The 21,912-nt window shown below is 38.4% G+C and overlaps 1 protein-coding gene across 8 annotated transcripts in view; it reads right to left on the reverse strand.

Moving 5' to 3' along the window:
• Positions 1-2,566: 2,566 nt before the first annotated feature.
• ATP8B (ATPase phospholipid transporting 8B) overlaps positions 2,567-21,912 on the reverse strand; it is a 209,078-nt gene continuing 189,732 nt past the window's right edge. For 6 of the 8 annotated variants that reach the window (XM_076203224.1, XM_076203217.1, XM_076203219.1 and 3 more), the window contains 9 exons: positions 20,270-20,439; positions 17,310-17,452; positions 16,868-16,996; positions 15,335-15,558; positions 10,089-10,314; positions 7,323-7,426; positions 6,329-6,460; positions 5,945-6,144; positions 2,567-5,290 (listed from right to left, as the gene is read on the reverse strand). In XM_076203224.1, coding sequence (XP_076059339.1) covers positions 5,092-5,290; positions 5,945-6,144; positions 6,329-6,460; positions 7,323-7,426; positions 10,089-10,314; positions 15,335-15,558; positions 16,868-16,996; positions 17,310-17,452; positions 20,270-20,439 — 1,527 coding nt within the window. In that variant the 3' untranslated portion in view covers positions 2,567-5,091. Of the gene's footprint in view, positions 5,291-5,944; positions 6,145-6,328; positions 6,461-7,322; positions 7,427-10,088; positions 10,315-11,558; positions 12,889-15,334; positions 15,559-16,867; positions 16,997-17,309; positions 17,453-20,269; positions 20,440-21,912 lie in introns of those variants that run through there. The other 2 variants (XM_076203218.1, XM_076203223.1) reach the window with 2 other exon arrangements.

The following is a 21,912-nucleotide window of genomic DNA, read 5'->3' on the forward strand; positions in this document are numbered from 1 at the left end:
GGAGGACTGAGAGGTAAACTATTAGGAAGGATTAAAGACTTTTTGAAGGAAAGATACATGAGGACAATAGTAAAGGACAAGATGTCAAGCTGGAGGGCAGTAATGAGCGGAGTCCCACAAGGTTCAGTGCTTACACCAATAATGTTTCTTGTCTATGTTCATGACATGATGGAAGGAACAGCAAACCATGCCAACATGTTTGCATATAATGCAAAAATCATGAGAGGTGTGAGAAATGAGGAGGATGGTAGAATATCTCCACCAAGTCCCACCCGTCCCCTTCTCTCACACACACCCCTCCGCCCCGCCCCCTACCACCCACCCCACCCAGATAATCTCTCCCCGTTACGTCCCCGTCGGGCAATATGTACACAGAGTGTTTGCCCTATGTCTGTACGTGAAAAAGCTGTAACAAGCGAAACGTCATACCAATAAAGGTTTCGATCTCACACGGTGTTGATTCTCACATGGTAGAATACTGCAAAAAGATCTAGATACTATTTTTTCATGGAGCCAAGAATGGGAAATGAAGTGCAATACCAAAAAATGCAAAGTACTGGAAATGAGCAATAGCAGCAATCCACCCTCCCTCTTATCTGGAAAAAAAAAACAAAAAAACAGCAATACGCCATCTTTAAACTATTCCTAGGTACACATTGCAAAAGCAAAAGAAGAGAAAGACTTGACAGTGTTGATAAAAGACAACCTGTCACCTGACAGGCATATCAGCAGGATTGTAGGAGAGACATTTGGACTAATGCAAAAGATTAAAGTGGTGTTTCATTATATGGATGAAGAGATGATGAAAAAACTCATCAAAACCTTGATATGTCCAAGATTGGAATATGTGTCAGTAGTATGGTCCCCACATAGAGTGAAGGATATACGCAAGAATACATAGGGTAGCAACCAAACTGGTCCCCAGCCTGGCAGATAAACCATATGAGGAGAGACCAAATGCACTGGGTCTACCAACTTTGAAAGATCAAAGAGAAAGATGCAGCATGATTACAGTGCTCAAGTCACTAAAGGGGATAGATTGCATCGATAGAAGTGTTCTCCTGATTAAAGATGAGAGGACTTTAAAAGGTCATGAAAGTGAATTAAGAAAGACTACATTTCAAAAGGATGTGAAGAAATACAATTTTCCATATATATATGTAGAATAGTTTAGGTGATATGTCCAAGCTTGAACAATACACTAATTCAAATCTTAATATGATAATTGGAAATCAAAGATATAGATTAAGTTGGAACTGTGCATGAATTTGAGTCTAGATATGTTAGAAAATTAGAGAATAGAAGACAGGATCCAATGAGTGTTGGTCCTTTCTTGTATACTACAATTAGGTAAATACAATTAGAGAAATACTACTACTGCTTCATTCTATTGTTTTCACCCATTTTTTCATTTCTTTATACAGCTCTCATAAACTTTATGCAATCAGCCTGTGTGAAGCAGTGGATAATGTTCCTGCTTCAAAACATGGAAGGCCCAGTTTCAATCCCCGATAAGTGCAGAAGTACTTTCATGATTTTCCAACCCCTCTCCACAACAGCAGACATCAGAGGTGCAGTTGGTCAGTGTCACATATATATACTAGCACCTAATCGGTATGCTCGAGCTGATTATATTGATTTCAGACTTCATTCACAATCACAGCCATTCCAACTTACCAAAAAAAATTCACATGAAGCACTTCTCGTCATGCATACAACCTTACCAAGCAGGATTTAGCCACCATGGTGAGGTACAGAGGCTGCATCATTCCCCAGGAGGCCTCAGTGGAGATCCATCCCAGCTGTGTCAATGGACAGAATAACTTCAAACATTCATACATTCACTCAATATAGGGACTTGGTGACACCCCTGACTATAGAGTATTCTTTCATGACTGGAGACTTCACAAAGAAAAAAGAAAAAAAATACACACATATACATACAACTTGCACTTCTACCCCATCTTTCTGCTCTCTTTCTTGAATTTCATTTCTACCACTGCTTTGGCACATTATTATCCTTGGGGACGGAAATATATACATACATATACCAAAGGCTTTTTTCCCCCTTACACGGGAGGTAGCCAAAAAACAAATGAATAGAAACCACCCTCACCCATTCCATCCCCTACATACGCCACTCCCCTCTACCCTTTTATCTTGGCACCTCCTGGGTCATGACGGGTCATCCCTGCATCTTGTCCACTTCCCTGGGTCAGAAGCAGCGTTGCAAGACACAACACATCCACAGCAAGACCGCTTCATTAAATCGGCGACCTCCTCTCTCCGTCTCCTCATGCACATAAGGAGAAGATGGGGAGAAATCCCTTCGGGCTGTGTAAAGTAAAGGGGACGGAAATGCTGGCTATTAATGATGAAATACAATACCTTCATTCTTCCATTCGATGTACAGTATATCAGTTTCCAGATGTTGATCAATCTTTACTTGTTCCATTTTGTCATTTTACTGAAATTAACTGTTGTACCCTCCACCCTTACTTGTTCGTACATTCATTTTCAATGTCTCCTCACTTTTGAAATAGGAAGGGATTTTAAGTACTCAAAGGTCAGTGTACAGTTTTATTAACCATCACCAACATTTCAGTCATTTGTTAACAAAGTAATCTGATAAATGAAAAATACTACTAATCACTCAACAGTTCAAACATAGGCAGGGACACAATGTGGGACTTTGGGCTCTCATGAAAAAGGAGAGGGAAAGGACAAATGAGCAAATAATAAATTCAGTCGAAGACAGAGAACTTCCAAAGAGTAGATATATAAAAACAAGTACGGAGAGATGTTAAAACAAGAAACGTCATGATAAAATTGGAAATATTATGATTGGGAAGAAAATAAGTTGAGAGCATATACATGAGAATGGAGAATGTGAGGAAAAGAGAGGGCTTACATGGTCACTTTGAAATTCTAGGAAACTTATGACCTCAAGTGAAGATAGGAGTTGGGAAAGAGAGGATGGGAACAAAAAATGGAATGTATGGGAAGGCAAGGCTGCAAAAACAAAACAGATGAGATTAAAGTACACAAGAATGATATAGCAAATGAAAGCCAAAGGCTAAAACTTGGGAGAGACTAGATGCAATGAATGAGAGGGGAAGGAAGCAAGGGTACAGGAAAGTAGCCCAATCTCAACATGCCAACACTTAAAATGACTTTTTGTTCCTTTATTTTTTTTTGCCTACAAGGCTATTAAAAACAATAGTAATACAAGACTTCAGCATATAAATGCACTCATATCATTGCATAACCAAGTACTCATTAAAAGTTGTAATTCTGTTCGACCATTCAAGTTTTATCGCATACAAAATTATGTAATGTCATCCTGGGACACAGTATTTCTGCAATGAAATTATTTCATTGCTGAATTAACAAACTTTTCTATACCATACATTCTGATGCAGTCTGGCACTTCCACATGGTCAACCTTTAGCCAATGTAAAGTGATATGCTTGAACTAAACTCTTCAAAGATATTTTTCTTCATTAACTACAAAACTAATGGATAAATGGGTATCTATATATATATATATGTATATATATATAGATATGTATACTTTTATTTTTTTGTGCTACAAAAATTTACTATGTGTGCATTTTAGATGCTACATTCCAGCTACAGAATTGGCACATCATAGTGTAAGTTCAGTTTCTAGTTGCAAGTAGAGCAACGCACAGGACAAAACTACGGCGTGGCTGCAAAGTATGGCATGTAGGTCTCCTGCAAGGGGCATCTCCACTCCTGTAACCTAACTTTACCGCTTCACTCAATAAAGGATCCTTCTTGTTTACAAATAATACTTGTGTGGATAAAAACCGAAAATAAAATTCCAATCATTCAATAAGGACTAAAACCTAATTGTTGTTGAAGCAGTTGGGAAACTTAAAAGATGTGAGAAAATAAAATATTTAGAAAATTAAAGGAAAAGCTGTTAATGAAATTAAAATAAAGGTCACAATCTACAACCAAAACATTCTTTTCAATGTGACAAACTCATACAGGCAAATTAACTTAAAACAATCCTTTCATAAAATTGTAAAAAATAGTTCACCAGTTTATCATGTAATCAACAAAACCAGCTCGTGTGCAAGCAAGCTTGTGTTCCATGTTAAATCACTAGTAGATATGTAGTTGGATTTTATTGCAGGAAATAAGTGCTGTAGGTGACTGCTAAGTACACTTTGCTTAAGTATCCTACGAGGCACCGATACTATATATGCACTGTGGCAATATTGCAAAGTTTCCGCCATTTCCTCGGACATAAACCACCACACCATCATAACACTCTCAAGAATCAGTTAAAAAATAATTTTATCTACATCTTGGCCACTGGATTCATCATTATAAAAAAGGTTGGCTTGCAGCCACACCTAACATGTGTTGGTGTGACAAGAACTTCAATTATCCGAGGCAGGTTTCCTTTGCTGCAGCACCTGAGTTCCATGACATATGTTCTGCATGTATGCAAGGCTTCCACTCCTGCCTTTGCTGAATCAATCACATATTGCATAGATATGCCAACATTGCAACTTCAACACATTTATAAATAGTTTTTGACTAAATACAATATGTTAACAATCATTTAAAATCTGACAACAAAAATATCTTGAATATATTTGTTTCTAGTACTTCTAGAACCAGTGCTGGGAGAGCAAGGAACACCACAAGTTACACTGGTGTCAAATGTTTTGAGTCTACTTCCCTATCACACATTTGAGTCTTCTTTCCAGTATTGCTCCGATGATGCTGTCACTATTTACACAATATCATCTTTGCCAAGTCTGTGACAATACTTGCATAGGCTTCTGTTTCAGCTAAAAGACTGAAACACTTTGCCACACTAATGAGACCAAAAGTATTTAGCAGTATATGCACTTCAATGTCTGGATTTTTTGTAAGCTGAACCATTCCTTTTCATTGTGAAAAGCAATTAAAAGATCCATCTCCCTGTATCAGTGCACATAACTTGGAGAAGCTTGGATGGAAATCAGCATCAACTGTTCTTAGATGCACCACTTCACAAAAGAAGTTGTCAAATGACTATACATGAAATAATCACTGGCAATACAACTGTTAGACCTCAATAGTGGATGGAGAAGCTGCCATAGGGGACTTCTTGTCCTCCCTTGCTTGGCTGTGACTGTTTGCTGCACCATTTGATACAAAACCAGGTTTGGGGTTGCGTGGACGCATAATTTTACCACTAGTAATGAGACGACCAAAGCCTTCCTGATGGGCAAATGCATAACCTGACCGAATAGAGCGTCTTGACCTGTAAATAGAGAACAGAAACATTATTAATATCTTGCATTCAAACTGTAAATACAGTTACAATTAAACTACAAAATTGTCTATGATGAACAAGAATTAATTACAAAGGATAGACAGAGCAAGAAGTGTAGAGGTGAGAGAAAGAGCAGTTTAGGAAAGAGAGCTGGTAAATAGGGTTAATCCAAGAATACCAAGATAGTTTGGGCATACAGAAAAAAGTGAAAAGAGATTGGCATAAAGAGTGTGGAAAGCAGAAGTGGAAGGAAGGAATTTCAGAAAACCAAGAATAAGGTGGATGGATGGGGTGAAGAGGGCACTGGATGCAAGAGAAATATATGCTGTGGAGGTGCTGCATCACTGCTTCTGACCTAGGCAGGAGACAGGGGTGGTCCTTCATCCAAAATGAGTTGACTAAGATAAATGAGAAAACAAATGAGTGTTGGATAGGTGAAGGGTGAGAAGAGAGATGGATGTGTTAGCACTGATGAAAATAAAACTGAAAGGAAAAGGGGAATTTGGAAGTATGGTGAGTATGGTGTCAGGAGTGGTGAGTGAATGACAGGAGTGACTGTTGACAAGTAATAAACATATTGTGAAGTATCATCAAGGATAATATGAGTGAAAGGTTCAAATTAAAAGGTTTAACAAGGCTTACCTCCTTGCAGAAGGAGTGCGCATCATATCATGTTCAGATCGTTTACTAGCCATTTTGGCTTCCCTGCGTTGCTTGAAGCGTGCTTTGTCTGACAATGTAGGCTGCACGTCTATCCAATAGAAGCGCCAGGCCATGACAGGCAACATCAGCACCACCATTGTTAACATTGTTGTAAAATAGAATAATGGCTCCCCCATAGCCTGTAATATCACACATAATCTTTGAAATATCCATACTGACCTTAAATTTCTATGTAAATCAATATACTGTAAACATATACATATGGTTACATGTGTACTTCAAATATCTAAAGCTTAATTTCAATGTTTTCATATGTTCTGTGATTCAATAGAGAAAGAAAAAAAATGTGAAATCTCCATTTACCTTAGCTAAAGTGCCCACGTAGTCACCCCCTATGACGTAGTTGTAAAAGTATTGCAGAAGGAAGTAAAAGACAAGGGAACCCCATATGGTTATGTGGTTGAACAATGTCCAGTAGGAAGTATCCAGGCAAATCTGTGAAATTCACGAAAAACTCTATTCAATACTGCATCTGGTGATGGATAATAAAACATTTTGAGATCTTATAAACATACACACATGCACACACACAATTTAGACATTGTGAGATATAGAGACAGGACACCACAAGCACTCTCCTTCCCATAAGATACAACTAGGTAAATACACACAGTCAACTATCACCAACTCCTTTTCTAAACACATCTCTAACAACCCTCTTCTATAGTTCTTACCTGACACCCCATATTTCCTTACTACTGGTATTTCTATCAGCTCATCATCTACTCTAGCAGTGAGATCTACCAAAAATACTACATTTACCTTCCTGCCAATACTATCTACTCACTTAATCCAAAAAGCACACTCCTCATAAAAGGAGAAGACGGGGAGAAGGGATTTCTCCCTGTCTTCTCCTTTTATGCTTGGGGGGACGGAGACGGGGGTCGCCAATTTAATGAAGCAGCCTTGCTGTGGATGTGCTGTGTCTTGCGACACTGCCTCTGACCCAGGGCAGTGGACAAGGTGCAGGGATGACCCGTCATCCAGGAGGTGCTAAGATAAGAGGGAGGGTGGAGGGGTGTGGAGTGTATTCAGGGGTGGAATGGGTGGGAATGATTTTATGCCTTTTCCTCTTTGGCTACCTCCCTTGTAAGGGGGAAAAAGCCTTGGTATATGTATGTATGTACACTCCTCTTCACTTTCTCCCTACAGAGCCATACACACTCACAAAACCCTTTACCTCCCATCCCAATCTTACCTTTGTCTGCATTAACAACACTAAACATAATCAAAAATGCATAATATGATTACTCATACTTGAAGGTTGCAGAGTTAACTTCAGAAGTTGTATTGTTACCTGAACTGTGACGACGATGACGAGGATGGTTGCTACTACGCTCCCAAACGTCTGATGGTCAGCCATACTTCTTCCTTCTTGATCCACAGCATTGTAATATGCACCTGTATTTATAAGGGATTGTCAAACAGAGTTCTTCTGGAATACAGATTAAGTTCTAGAAACCTGTTTTCACTACACTTTAATTTCATTCCAAAGAACCCCACAGGATTTAACAAACATTAAATAGTATAAAAAAGTAACAGATATATCAGAGCTGAAATTGAAGATTGGCAACAATATGATTTCTTCTTACGTCCATCTTGCAGGACTATATTATATAGGTTCCAATCATTGGCCCCATGGATAATTCAATCAATTAATTGTTGGCAGGAGTTTCACTAAGAAAAACAACCTGCAGCCCCACAGTGGCTGACAATGGTCCTTGGGTTCTCCCAATGATCTCTCTGGGAAGAAACTTTGGACTGTTTTCTGTATTGTATTAGTGTGGGACTGTTTCTATGTCACTGGCTGAAAGTGGTAGCAGGTGGGAAGCAGTTGCATCTTGTCAGCTCTCTATGTTAGAAATGGTGTAAGACATGATATGGTTTAACGTCACACACTCCCCCCTATCAGAAGGCTAGGACGGTGCCCCTCACAGAGGACTTTGTAGAGTGGAATTTAATGAACCATGCCCTTGGTTCAACTTCGCCGGTGGCAGGGTTCGAACCGTCATCCCCTCGACCTTCGCCGCAAGTAACGACGCCCTAACCTGCTCAGCTGAAATTGACAGAGAGAAATCTTGGGCCCAATTTAGAGACCAAGTGTCACTCCCTAAGAGCTGTATCTCCTGGTGAAGGTGAGAGGGTTGACAAGTTTTGAAAATGGGCACCTATCCAGTCCATCTTGGAGGACCACTACAGTACCTGTCATTGGTGTCTCCCATAGATATATTGTATTTGATGATGATGATATGGTTTAATGTCACACACTCCCCCCCCCCCCCTATTGGGAGGCTAGGATGGTGCCCCTCACAGAGAGCTTTGTAGAGTGAAATTTTATGAACCATGCCCTTGGTTCAACTTCGCCAGTGGCAGGATTCGAACTGCCCTCACCTCAACCTTCGCCGCAAGTAATGACGGCCTAACCCCCTCAACCAGCAAGCTCCCTTTATATTTAATATATAAATATATGTATATATATATGCATACAAGGATATACACACAGTCATCTATAAAATTTTGGTATATATTTTAAAAATCCTGAAACTTACACAATGTGTATTACTAAAGCCTAAACAAAAGTTAATCAGTATTTATCAACACTGAGTGGTGCATGTGTAAACTGTGTAGAATTGTGTCTGAACAAAATAGTGAAGTGAAGAAATGCTGGTCCATCAACTGTGCACAACAGTGAAATTTATATAAAATATTGTAAAATGAATAATATATACAAATAATTGAACTAGGTAATAATTCAAGTACATATTCATTGCACACAATCCACTAAACACTGTCCAAACACACTAAAGTGATTATTACCATAGAAAGCAATTCTCCATAACTTACCATAAACACACAAACCTTTTAATTCGCCATGGAACTGGATGTCTGGAATTATGTCTACACCTTTCAAACATGAACTTTACATATTAATAAATCTAATAAATCTGCTGAGTCTCTTGTTCTGTTCATTGTAAAATCATGCTAAACCCAGGTGTGTTGAGAAACTGTGTAGCAAGTTACAGTGTTAAAAGAAAAAGAAAATATTCCTACCTAGCACACGAAAGAACTGCCTTGATGCAAAACTTATACACTGCAAAAACTTGCACTCTTTTAATACATTTCCCATTCTTTGCTCCATGAAAAAATATCTAGATCTTTTTGCAATATTCTACTGTCCTCATTTTTCACTTTTCTCATGATTTTCGCATCATCTGCGAACATGTTGGCATCATGTCATTAACATGCACTGAAACTTGTGGTACTCTGCTCGTTACTGCTCTCCAGCTTGACATCTTGTCCTTTACTATTGTCCTCATGTATCTTTCCTTCAAAAAGTCTTTAATCCCTCCTCATAGTTTGCCTCTCAGTCCTCCAACATGCTCCAATTTCCACATAAATCAACTCTGAGGTACTTTATCAAATGCCTTCTCTGGGTCCAGGTACACACAGTCCACCCAGCCCTCTCTCTATCGCAGCACATCAATCACTCTTGAGTAAAAGCTTAAAATGTTTGATGCACATGACCTTCTAAATATGAAGTCAAACTGATGGTCTGTCACAATGTTCATCTTTTCAAGATATTCAGTCCATTGATCTTTCACAATCCTTTCACGTAATTTCATTATTGTGCTGGTTAGTGATACTGGCCTATAATTTAGTGATGTTCCACCTTTGTGAATTGGCACCATGTTTGCCCTTTTCCAATCAAGTGGCACAATGCCTCCTTTCAATGAACATGTAATAAGACTCTGAATCTTGTCCGCTAGTTGTTCCCTACATTCTTTAAATAACCAGTTTGAGATCCTGTCATGTCCTGAGGCTTTTGTCACATTCAGTGTATGTATGTATATGTGTTTGTATTTACCTAGTTTATTATACGAGAAGTGGAGCTATGCTGGTAGTGACCCGTCTTTGTATCTCGCAGCATCTAGTTTGTTCTTAAATTCTTGTATGGTGTTTGCACACACTATTGTTTTGTCCAATTTGTGTGTGTGTATGTGTGTGTGTGTTTTGTATTTGCCTAGTAGTGTGTGCACATGTATGCAGGTGCTAGTGCACTTACCATAAGGGATGAAGAAGAGGACACAAGCAGTTATGAATCCATGCAAGGCAGAGCGGAAAAACTCTCGCTTGTTGAAGAGAGCATTGTTGAGTCCCGGTGTGTAGAGACGAGGATACTTGATACTGTTCAGCGAATTGACGTCTTGCTCGAAGATGCCCAGCGCCAGCACGGGCATTGATGTGTAGAACAAGTTATACACCGAGATAAACATGGGATCGTACAGTGTCTGAAGTGGAGGAGAGAACACACGGTGGATGTGTCAAGGCTGTGACTAAATAAAAGGTAGGGTTTGTCTGGGTCCAAGTTGTCCATCCAGGCCTCCAACTCATTATTTTATGTTGTTAAATCCAACACCCAAAACCATACTCTAATCCCTCTACTAATGTATAATCTAGTCTCCTCTGATCTTCTCGCTCTAAAACAAACTCGACCCTAACATACTCTTCCAAAAATAACTCAGATAGTCTATTTTCATGTTAAACCTGAGATTAGCAGGGTATTTAATTTTCTGCCCGATAATTTTTTTTCTGTCAAATTACATAAATTCTAATATGAAGTTTAATCCCTCAATTTTTTCTTGTTCAATGAACTTGTTTTCACTAACTACTTGAACTTCAACACAATCTCTACCTATCTTTTCTCACATTAATTCTATTCAACCTGACATCAGTCACCATAAAGTTCTTAGCAGAACCAGCGATAACCAGTGATAAGTATTTTTAATCATGGTCTCTTGCTGTTCTACAAAACTCGTAAGAAACTCACACAAACAATGATAGACAGCTGAAATATGTAGACTATTCCATGGATATAAGTTTGACTCCTTCCTTCTAACATGACTAACCAACCATAAAACCCACATATGAAGCTAACCTGCCATATTCTTTTGGTATCTTCTCGCTTTTACTTAATGATGCATATATAACATTTACTAAAAACTTAGGTAACTAACACTTGCACAACAAAACTATGATTAAAATTTAGTGAACATGAGAATCTAGACTGAAGCCGAGTGATTATTGTACACAGCCTGAGTTGAAGTGGGTCAATTATTTCAACATGATTCTTTGTTACTTAACTCCTATCTTTCCTCCTAACTTACCACATTCCTTGATTCAGGATAACAACAATCTTTCCTAACACTAGTACCTTTCTTTCCCTATAACTAAACCTACTCTCTCCTGCTACTTTTACCTTTTCCTATTCTTCCAACACTATTTCTATGATGTTTCCAACAATATATATACTTGCTAGTTGAAAGGCCTCATCACAACCACTGGGCCAAACTAAACCCAAAACATAAGATGAAAACAAATAATAATAACATAGCCCAAACACTGTGATTTCATTGGGAAAATGATGGTGTGCAGCAGTCACACTGTCTGGGGTTTGTGTTTCTTTATATATATTTTTTTTACCATTTTGCCTTTAGACTTTGGCTACCTCCCGGGTAAGAGGGAAAGAGCCCTTGATATATGTATATATGTACCATTAACATTTGTTTAAAGTCTCTCTCTGATGAACAGAGAAACCCTTGGTAGTCTGGTTATCCTCATTCTGAATTCTGCGAGACTTAATAGTTTATAAAAAAAAAATCTCTAAACGTGTTATAGCTGTGTGTGTTCTCTGTAAGGCACTGGCAAGTAGACACCTTTCTTCCTTCAAGTGTCCCACATTAAAACACTCACCCAGACAGTGCCATCTTTCCCATGTCTGTGCATTACAAAAAGGTTTCTTTACAAGATAAATAAAACTACACATATGCATATACACCACTCATACCCTGTGGAAAAAACATGTACTAAGTGCGAGAAATTGACATCTATACAGGTGACGTCATAACAAAAGGACAACCATAGCATAAAAAAAGAGGATTAACTGAAAAAGGGAGAAAAGAGTGAAAGAAGAAAGTAGGGCATGGAGGAGATCTAAGAATAAAAATCCAGTGAAATATACTGTTCATCTGTTTCACTGTGATAATTAACATGTGAAAAGGAGACACTACGATGGATTTGTCCAATGCCATCAGACTGTAGAATTAACAAGACATGGATATCAGTGAAAGTCATTCTAGCTGCATTATTAAGATGCTGTTACACTAGAAAAAAACAAAAATTCTTCATTTAGTGTCATGTCATAATCAAGGACTGACAATAGTATTACTCAAAGATTAGATAATGCGGGAGAGATTTGATAAATTTAATATTTATATTTGACACTAATTTCTGAGGCCAGGATAGTTGTAGATATGGTATCTTAAGTTAAAATGGTTAAATGGAGTAGCTGTGGATGTTTACTGGTGATGAATCCTCTGCCTGAACCAAGGAAGAGCAGGACTGGGCTTAAGTGCAGAACTGTGCCTTTGGTGAAAACTCACTGCCCAGCAACATGTGCCAACCTGACAGGTTCAACCAGAATCCTGGTTTCTATGTATCACAAAATACATAACTGACATGACTGTAATCTTTACCAAAACTATGAGGAGAAGCTGTTCCTAATCAAGTTGGTTGTGAGTTGCAACAGGGCACACACAGAGGAAAAGATGGGTTCACATTTAGAAGGTCCATGACTCACCAAAAGGGATGAACATTAGGAAGAAAGAGGTAATAGCCCCGTGTACTGCGCTGACACAAAACACCCATTTATTAAAAAAAAGGTTGTTGAGACCAGGCGTGAAGAGCTTGGGCCAACGTCTAGAGTTATATTCATCTACATCCTGATCTATAACACCCAGACACAGCACTGGAAGTGAGGTATAGAACAAGTTGTAGGTCGAGATAAAGAAGGGATCGTACACCGTCTGCAAGGAGGAAAAGCCAAGCCAAAAAAATTAGGTACCATACACATGTGATAAAAGAACACAAAAATATGGTATGGTTATGGTTCTCAAAGCTATGCCTTAACAAGCTGATATTGTGCGACCACACCTTTAACACTTTCCTGACAATATTGTTTATGTCACTGATAATCAACACACTCCGCATTTTGATGGCGAAGGAAACTTAGAGATGGAAGTATGATCTTTTGATTCCCTAAAGTTTATCACAAAGGACCTTCTCAAAGGGCAATACTGGGGTCTTAACATTGAGTCTAACTCAGTGTGTTCTGGTGGTCCTTTTCCCTTTCTCCCTCTGTCAACTATCGCATGTGACCTGTCCCAGTGTGGTCCTTTGATGGTTCCATCTCAGTCACCTGTTTGTCCAGTCACATGTTACAATTTCAGCTGGTGTCTTGGTCTAGGTAAACCTAATTTTGTTTTCCCGTTGGTGTTGGGTAATGATGCACGTAGCCTACCTTTCTGGTACATTTCCTTAGGTCCTTATGTACAATGTTATAAACACCTAAGGAAGATGCTGTAATGACTGCCATTTATTTTATATTATTTGTTTATTTAATTGTTATTATTTGTTTGTTTATTATTATTTGCTTGATTTTTATTCATTATTAGTTATCTGTCAATTTATCACTATTTTCTATTTATCTGTTTGTTTATTATTTACTATACCTATGTATTTATTTATTTATTATTATTTATATTATCATCATTTCTATTTATTTTCCTTTTATTTATCATTATTATTATTTTTTTCCACATCTGACCTAGTTATGGACCAAAAGGTCTCCTGTCGGCATGCTCCACCTTTGTAATCTTTTGTAATGCTGACCCTCTTTCATTATGGACTGTTCAGGTCAAAGGGTAGTGTACTTTAGGGAGTTTCTGGAGCAACCCTATATACCACACCCACATATTGATTGCCTATGTTAAAGCAAAACCTCTACTTAGAGAGGAACAATGATCTGTATTTTTACTATCGTTGTCCCTCCTTTCTGTTCCCTGCTTGATATCCTCTGTTACTTTGTCTCCATCTCTTCACCCCTCCCCACCCATATCACTGTGGTGGGGGATAAGAACGTCACCATTGTGTTCACGTATTGCAGGAGACTAAGTAGTATGGAGTGAGGGTACTAGGAATTCCTCTGTATGTTTCTCCTACACAGCTGAGTGTACTGACATATCCTTGAAACTTTACTATCTGCATGACACCACTTCTTTGCCACAATCCTGTCCCCAAGGTTACTGTCCCCTGTTCAGCAGCGACAAACTACAATACTGGGTAATGGTAAGTGGCTTTATCAAGCTTTACAGAAAACCCTTGTCCTCAAAGTCTTAATAATAATAAATTCGGTTTCAATAACTGGGTACCTACTGCCCTACAGTAGTTGTCAAGTCCCCAAACCCTCTTATAGATCTCTCTGGGGAGGTATGGTGGACTGTAGTCTATGCTGTATTAGTATAGGACACGTCTTTGTCAGTGGCATACAGTAGGAGATAAACAGTTGCATGCTGACAACTCTCTTCATGTGAAAAGGTGGAGGAAATACAGTAGGAAGAGAAAGATATCTTAGGCATGGCCCATGGACCATTAGCCAGCCCCTTGGGGCTACACCTCCAGATGGAGCTGAAAGCACTGACAAGTTTTAAAGATATGTGACTCGGAGATGATTCTCTTTGACATCCATCTTGCACGACCACCACCAACAGGAACCCATTATTGGTTCTTCATAGGTGACTACATAAACCTAATACTGTTCTTTCATGACATCTGGTTGCTAATCAAGTAAATCTTAATGTTTTACTTCGTTTCTCGTTAATCTTTTCCTGTGTACTAAGGAGCATATGATGCATCCAAGGATTTTGTCATGGCTAATGCCTAATAATTTGATTCTGTTTTGAGGAACTCCTTTCAAGAGTTAAAAATAAAACTTTCTTAATTAATATTTTACAAGTTAGGATGAATTTAGCTAATCAAAAGATTCTTGTCAGATTAAAGTTAAACAATTTCAGTGAATTTAGAGGAATCTCAAGGGCATGAGAGGTTAAAAACTACCAAACTGGTACCTTAGAAATAAACATATTAAGCTCTATTTATCTGACAAGTAACTCTTAATATCTCAGTCTTCAAAGAGGAAATTTCAAATATCATATCTAAAACTTGAAAGGGCAAAACTTGATAACCATAGACAGATGCAAAGGGAGTCGATTCAACTACTAGGCTTCTATACAAATTAAGAGATCATTATGCATAAAAATATTCATAACAAATCTCTCTGTACACAAGGAGCTATATCACATAACACAAACATGAATCCATGAAAATAAAATTCTTCCCTTCTTAGCCCAACAAAGACCCATAATGTGCATTACATTAAAGCCATCGCATAAATCAAACATGTTCATTCCTTACCTGAGCCGAAAAGCCAACAAAGAAGGCAAACCAAAAGTGACACAAAGTGAAGGCAAAGTTCTTGTAGAAGAAATAACGGAGGAACTTGCACATTCTGTAGTATGACCAGCGCCCATGGACCAAAAGTAATCTTTCAAGGAAGCGAAACTGGGCTATGGAATAATCTGAGGCCAGAGTTGCTTGCATTCCCTCCTGACCAGATATTCCAACACCAATATGAGCAGCTGAAATTAAATCCCACATTGTATAAGTTTGATACATACATACATATACCAAAGGCTTTTTTCCCTGTTACAAGGGAGGTAGCCAAAAAACAAAGACATATAAACCATTCCCACCCATTCCATCCCTAATACACTCCACTCCCCTCCACCCTCTACCCTCCCTCTTATCTTGGCACCTCCTGGATGACGGGTCATCCCTGCATCTTGTCCACTGCCCTGGGTCTGAATCAGTGTCGCAAGACACAACACATCCACAGCAAGGCCACTTCATTAAATTGGTGACCCCCCTCTGGTACTATAACATATATGTACATATCTATATAATCATATCTACCTGTTTATAGTATACAGTCTTTAATTTTCATTTTCATCACATTTAACATGAATCTCCAAGTTGAAAATTTGTACCACATAGCAAATGATGTGAATCATTGATGTGAATTGGTAAATTGATCAATTGATGTGAATTGGTAAATAAATAAATACAATTCTTCAATTGTTGCCTCGAGTTTCACTACATGGAAAACCTGCAGACCCATAATGACTGGCAACAATCCTACGGCCCTCCCGCAGATCTCTCCTGGATGAAACTTTAGACTGTTGTCTGAGTGGGATTGTTTTCATGCCATTGGCTGATATAGCGGAAGGGAAGCAGTTGCTAGTTACCAGCTCTCTACGTGTGAAAAGGTAAAAGAAATGCTGCTGCAGTTGATAAAGAGACCAAGTGTCAGGCACCTTCTGATGGAGGTGAGGGAGCTGACAGGTTTTGAAAATGGGCAGTTCCACCATAAGCAAGTACTCGTACTTGTCACTGATCTCTGATTCTTCATTTTATCATATGAAGTCAGGACCCCAGTATGGGGCATAACACATAGACAACTGAAAAATGAACACATATCCCTGATAATAATAATTGTTGTTGCCCTGTGTTTTAGTGTGGCTGGCAATGGTCCTTGGGGTCTCCTAAAGCCCTCCTAAAGGACCCTTTGGGAAGAAACTCTGGACTTCTGTCTATGTTGTATCAGTGTGGGACAGTTTATTTCAATTGCTGGAAGTGGCAAGATGTGAAGAGCAGTCGCCATTTGTCAGCTCTTTGTATGTGTAAAGGTGGAAGAAATACAGCCAAAGCTGACAAATCTTGAACCCAGTTTAGAGGTGGTGTCCCTTTGAGGCTGCAAGGCTGACAGGTTTCAAAAACGGACAGCAACAAGAGGATCCTCTTTCATTTTGCAGGACCACCACAAGGAGGTCCTAATCAATGATCCTTGTATCCCTGACTGAGAACCAAGACAAAAACAATACTCCTTACTTTTAATCATAGAGACATCATTGGCTCCATCTCCAATGGATAGCGTTACTGCCTTCTTGTACTTTTTGACGAGATCCACCACCAATGCCTTCTGTAAAGGAGTCACTCGGCAGCAGATGACTGCTCGGCCTGCAATATCATTATCAATTAAGATAATATTTAGATGCATAATTTGTATGCGCCATAAGTTACTGGTAAATATATGCTTTGTTAAATCTGTATTTACTTTAATTCTATGCTCAAAGGTTTCATATATTTTTTTACTTCTTGTTTCTCAGGAACTCATAAAAAAGCATAGATAACTTTTTCAGTGGCTAAATTATCTATTAAATACATTCTTAACTACTACTTGGCAATTTTCTGATAAAGTCCAACATTTACAGCTAGCTATGTAGATTTCCCATTAGTTACATAACAAACATCAAAGCAAATATTTCCTTACACTGGCTAGCAACATCAAGGAAGAGCTTTTCAAACTTGGCATTGAGGGCCCAGGCAAGGGAATGTCCATTGATGACAAGTGCAAATCCACCATTTGCGTCATCGCCATCTTCACTTAGCGTATCCTGGCCAAGCCCCTCATCACTGTAGAAATGAATTAAGTATCAAATGGAATGTTAATGATAAAAACATGAATTTATTTGATGCACGTAACTGACCAAAGGTAGAAGAGAAACAAATATAACCAAAGAGAGGAAAAAGAAAAAGAAAGCAAATCATTACGTGATCCTAAAATGGGGGGAAAAAATAATGATTGTATTCATAATGATTGTAATGACCCAGCAATAATTTATGGTGACATTTCAAAGGGCACTACAAGAATATAAACTCAACGCTGTCCAGTTACAGTACAAGTAGAGACAAATAACAGGCACCTGTCGGTGGCAATGGACATCAGAGAGAATGATCTCTCTACTGGGCTTCAAGACCCAACAACATCCTCACCTTCATCTGAAGGTACTGTCCCAAGGGACTAAAATTTGGTTTCTGGATAAGGCCCAAGATCTACTTTGACTTTGTTTTCTCCAACTTTTCACATGAGGAGAAATGTCAACTAGCAACTACTTCCTTCTTCCTACTACTGTAGGACAGTGACATAGAAATGCCCCACACTAAAACAACACTGATTTTCCCCAGAGAGTCCCAATGGCTGTTGCCAGTCAGCGTGGATTACAGGGGGTCTATGGGTTTCCAGTAAGTGGAATTCCAGGCCACTACCCTTATTATTACAGGGGAGGAGAATGGGAGTGGAGTATGTGGGGATGAAATGGGTCGGAGTGGATTTATGCCTTTGACTTTGGCTACCTCCCTTGTAAGGGGGAAAAAGCCCTTGGTATATGTGTGTACAAGACAAAATACTCTTGAGAAAGTGGGGAATGGCTATTGAGCAGGGATGGAGAAGGTAGGGGATAGGTGTAAGTGCGGAATGGTTGTGTATGGATGATAATTTGATGCACCCCAAAGAGATTTCTCTTTGTTTTTTCTATTTTTCACGTGAGGGGATGAGAAGGGAAGGTCCCTGTGTAAATGAAGTGTTTGGCCCTTCTCAGGATGTGCTGTGTCTTGCTGCATTGCTTCTGACCTGAGCAGTGTAGAGCTAAGACGAGAGGGAAACAAATGGGTGGTGGATGGGAGTGGAAAGGGTTCAAGGTGAGTGCATGCCTTGACTGGCTAACCTCCTAATACGGGGAAAAAGACTCTTGGTATATAGAAGAAGAAGAAGAAAAAAAAAACATAAGCTATAAATCATTCTCTCATTTGTTTGAGAATTTAAGATCTTATATATACATATAGTGCACAAAAAGCAAATTATAATTCTTCAAATAAAAGACAAAACAAATCTGTTGTTGTAAACAAATTAACAATATCTCCACACACACAGCAACAAGCCCAACATATACTCTGGTTTTTGTTTGGAAAGATCATGCATGCTAAAGCCTCCAAGTTTCTATGGCAGGGTTACAAATGTCCTACATGAGAGTCATAGAAAAGAGGACAAAATTTAGTGTGACATGATATGTGAAGTATTACAAGCTTCAGTAATGATACTATTCAAATTTGTGTAGATAATGTATCACTGGAGAAGTGTTGTACCACATAGCACTGGTTGTGGTCTCAGCAATTTCATGGGGGCAAGGGATGACCCTTGATCCACTAAATGAGGAGATGGCAGGGGCAATAAATGGGTTTTACTGTGATACATGAGGGGGAGTGGGTGGGGGATGGGGGGAGGGGGGGATTGTGGGAGTATGTGTGAAAAATAAATTGACGCAGCCCGAAGGTATTTCTCCCTGTCTTCTCCATTTCTGCACGAGGGGATGGAAAGGGAAGGGTCACCAACTTAATGGGATACAGATAAAAAATCAATAATAATAATAAGTGCTGCTTGTCTTCAATGACTGAAAACCCACAGTCCCACAGTGTATGGCAATGGTCATCAAATTCTACCATAGATCTATCTGGGAAAAAATGTTGTCTATGTTGTGTTTACATGGGTCTGTTTCTACTTGTATGTTAATGACATAACAGCAAGAAGAGAGGAACAGTTGCTACATATCAGCTCTACTTATGTGAAAGGGTGACAGAAGGTGTTAAGTTCACTGGGAGAGATCTCGGACTTCATCCAGAGATTAAGTGTCAACCACTTGAGGCTGCACCTCCATCTAGGTTGTTGACAGTTTTTGAAAACAGACAGCAGAGGTGTTTTTCTCCGATATCCATTTTGTAGAACCACCACCTGTTATGAGTCCCACAAGAATGAAAATAAACAGTGAAAGAATAGGAAAGGGCAATAAAGCTTCTAGTACACCACAAGAGGGAAATGGCAATGGAAATAAAAAACAAAACAAAATAAGCAGAGTAGCAGGAGTAGGGGCAGAGATAGAATAAGAATTAAGCTCCTTGGTTCTATATGCATCACGTAAGTGTAGCGGAAAATTTATTCAAGCCAGGAAGAATCTTCTCCCCCTCCTTGGGATGAGTAATGTATGGAAAGAGCCCTTGGTATATGTGTATGTATGTATGTGTGTGTGTGTATATATATATATATATATATATATATATATATATATATATATATATATATATATATATATATATATAGACACACACACACACATATATATATATATATATATATATATATATATATATATATATATATATATATACATATATATATATAAGAGAGAGAGGAAAAGAGGAAGAGACAGAGAGAAAAGAAAGAAAAGAGATGAAAAGAGGAAAAACAAATGAGAGAGATATAGAGGGAGAGAGATGGAAAGATAGAGAGGGGGGGAGGGGGAGATGGTAGTGATTTATCCACAATTCAACACAGCGCACACACATAGCATACTGCAACACACTAGTGAGCCAAACACTACACTTCCCAATGACACGTACAGTTTGGCAGAATACCTAAAAGTGACAACGGAAACGTTGGTGTTGGGATGTGTAGCAGATGTGGCATTTATATTTCTAATTTCTTCACGAAACTTCTGGAGCTGTGCCTCCACATCTGGTCCTGTGTGTGCATCCACAATGAACACATCCACCATTTCATCCGTCAGGAGCTGCAGACACAAGAACATTAATCTCTTTAGTGTAAATCAAATCTCATTAACTGCACGGGAATAAAAATGAGATAACATTAACTTTTTGTACTTCAATGCTATTACCCATTGAGAACTCCCATACTAAGACAACCATGTACAAATGTTAGAAGTGGCATTCATGTGAGGTTAAATCTTGATAAACTTTTAGCTTTTGTAACTTAAAAAAATAATAATAAATCAAAATATCTATGTAAACTGTCTTATTGACAAAATCCTCAAAAGTCAGTTTCATTTAATCTAGTACATCACATAAAATAATCATAAAGTACCAATGTGAGAATATGTTATACATTATTATAAGTGGCAAATGGTGTGTGTTTGTACAAAGAAAGAGAGGGAGGTAAGATAGTCAATCTACTGCCCCAATCATCTATGACCATACGTCACTCAGCAAAGAGACAGGAATTGGAAGAAATTTTGGAATGACACCTGGTTTAGTGCATGCTCTAATAATTTACCTACATCCAATGTAATATTTTCACTATTGTTACTGATGAAGCAATCTTGATCATCAGAAAATTAATGGCACTGATGGATGATACAAATTCCACTAGTAAAAACTTTGAGAGTTTATATGGGAAGAATGCAAAATATACTTACTTTAAGATAAAAATACCTATACAGTATCTGTTAGCAAATGCCTGTAAATATAGACATGTCTTAAGACAGTTTCTGACAGCTTTTTACTTTATTTTGCAAATTCACACTGATGGCAGGACAACTTCACATTCCAACAGTTTTAAAGAATGATATTGAACAGTTAGTACTACAAACTTGATTTACATAATGAATATTGCACTGACTTTCACTGATGGGAAACTGGATATGATTCTTGGACCCTCTTATTAATCTCAGGAAAGAAACATTGTGCTGCTGTCTGCATTACATTGATGTATTTATTACCTAGTTGTATTTTGCAGGAAGAGAGCTATGCTCGTAGTGACCGCTATTGTATCTTTATGCAACCAGTTTTTTCTTAAAGTCATGTATAGTTTTAGCACTCAATGCTTCCTTTACCTTGTGTGCTTTATAAGCTTTCATCTTCTTCAATGATGTTTCTATGTTACCATGTTACCAACTTTGAGTATTAGTAGGAGGGTATCAGTCGCTAAGATGGATGAAATAAAATTGACTGAGAAAAATATTGGGCCTAGTCTGGAGAATGAAATTCAGTCATGTAAGGCTGTACCTCCAGATGGATGGGTACTGAAATGTTTTGAAAAATGGGCACCTGAGAGAGGACTCCCTCTGATGTCTACATTATAGGAACACTTGCAGGTTATTTTTTGGTCTCTGATTAACATTTCACATAGTGAAAATAAAATGAGTTACAATTCGTAATTACACGCAACAAGTGGCAAAACTAACAAGAAATATTACATAATGCCACCAAATATGAAACAGACCAGAATATATGAGTAAAACAAAAAC

Source organism: Oratosquilla oratoria, chromosome 19, assembly GCF_046742065.1.
Source record: "Oratosquilla oratoria isolate Oo_2021 chromosome 19, ASM4674206v1, whole genome shotgun sequence".
NCBI lineage: Eukaryota > Metazoa > Arthropoda > Malacostraca > Stomatopoda > Squillidae > Oratosquilla > Oratosquilla oratoria.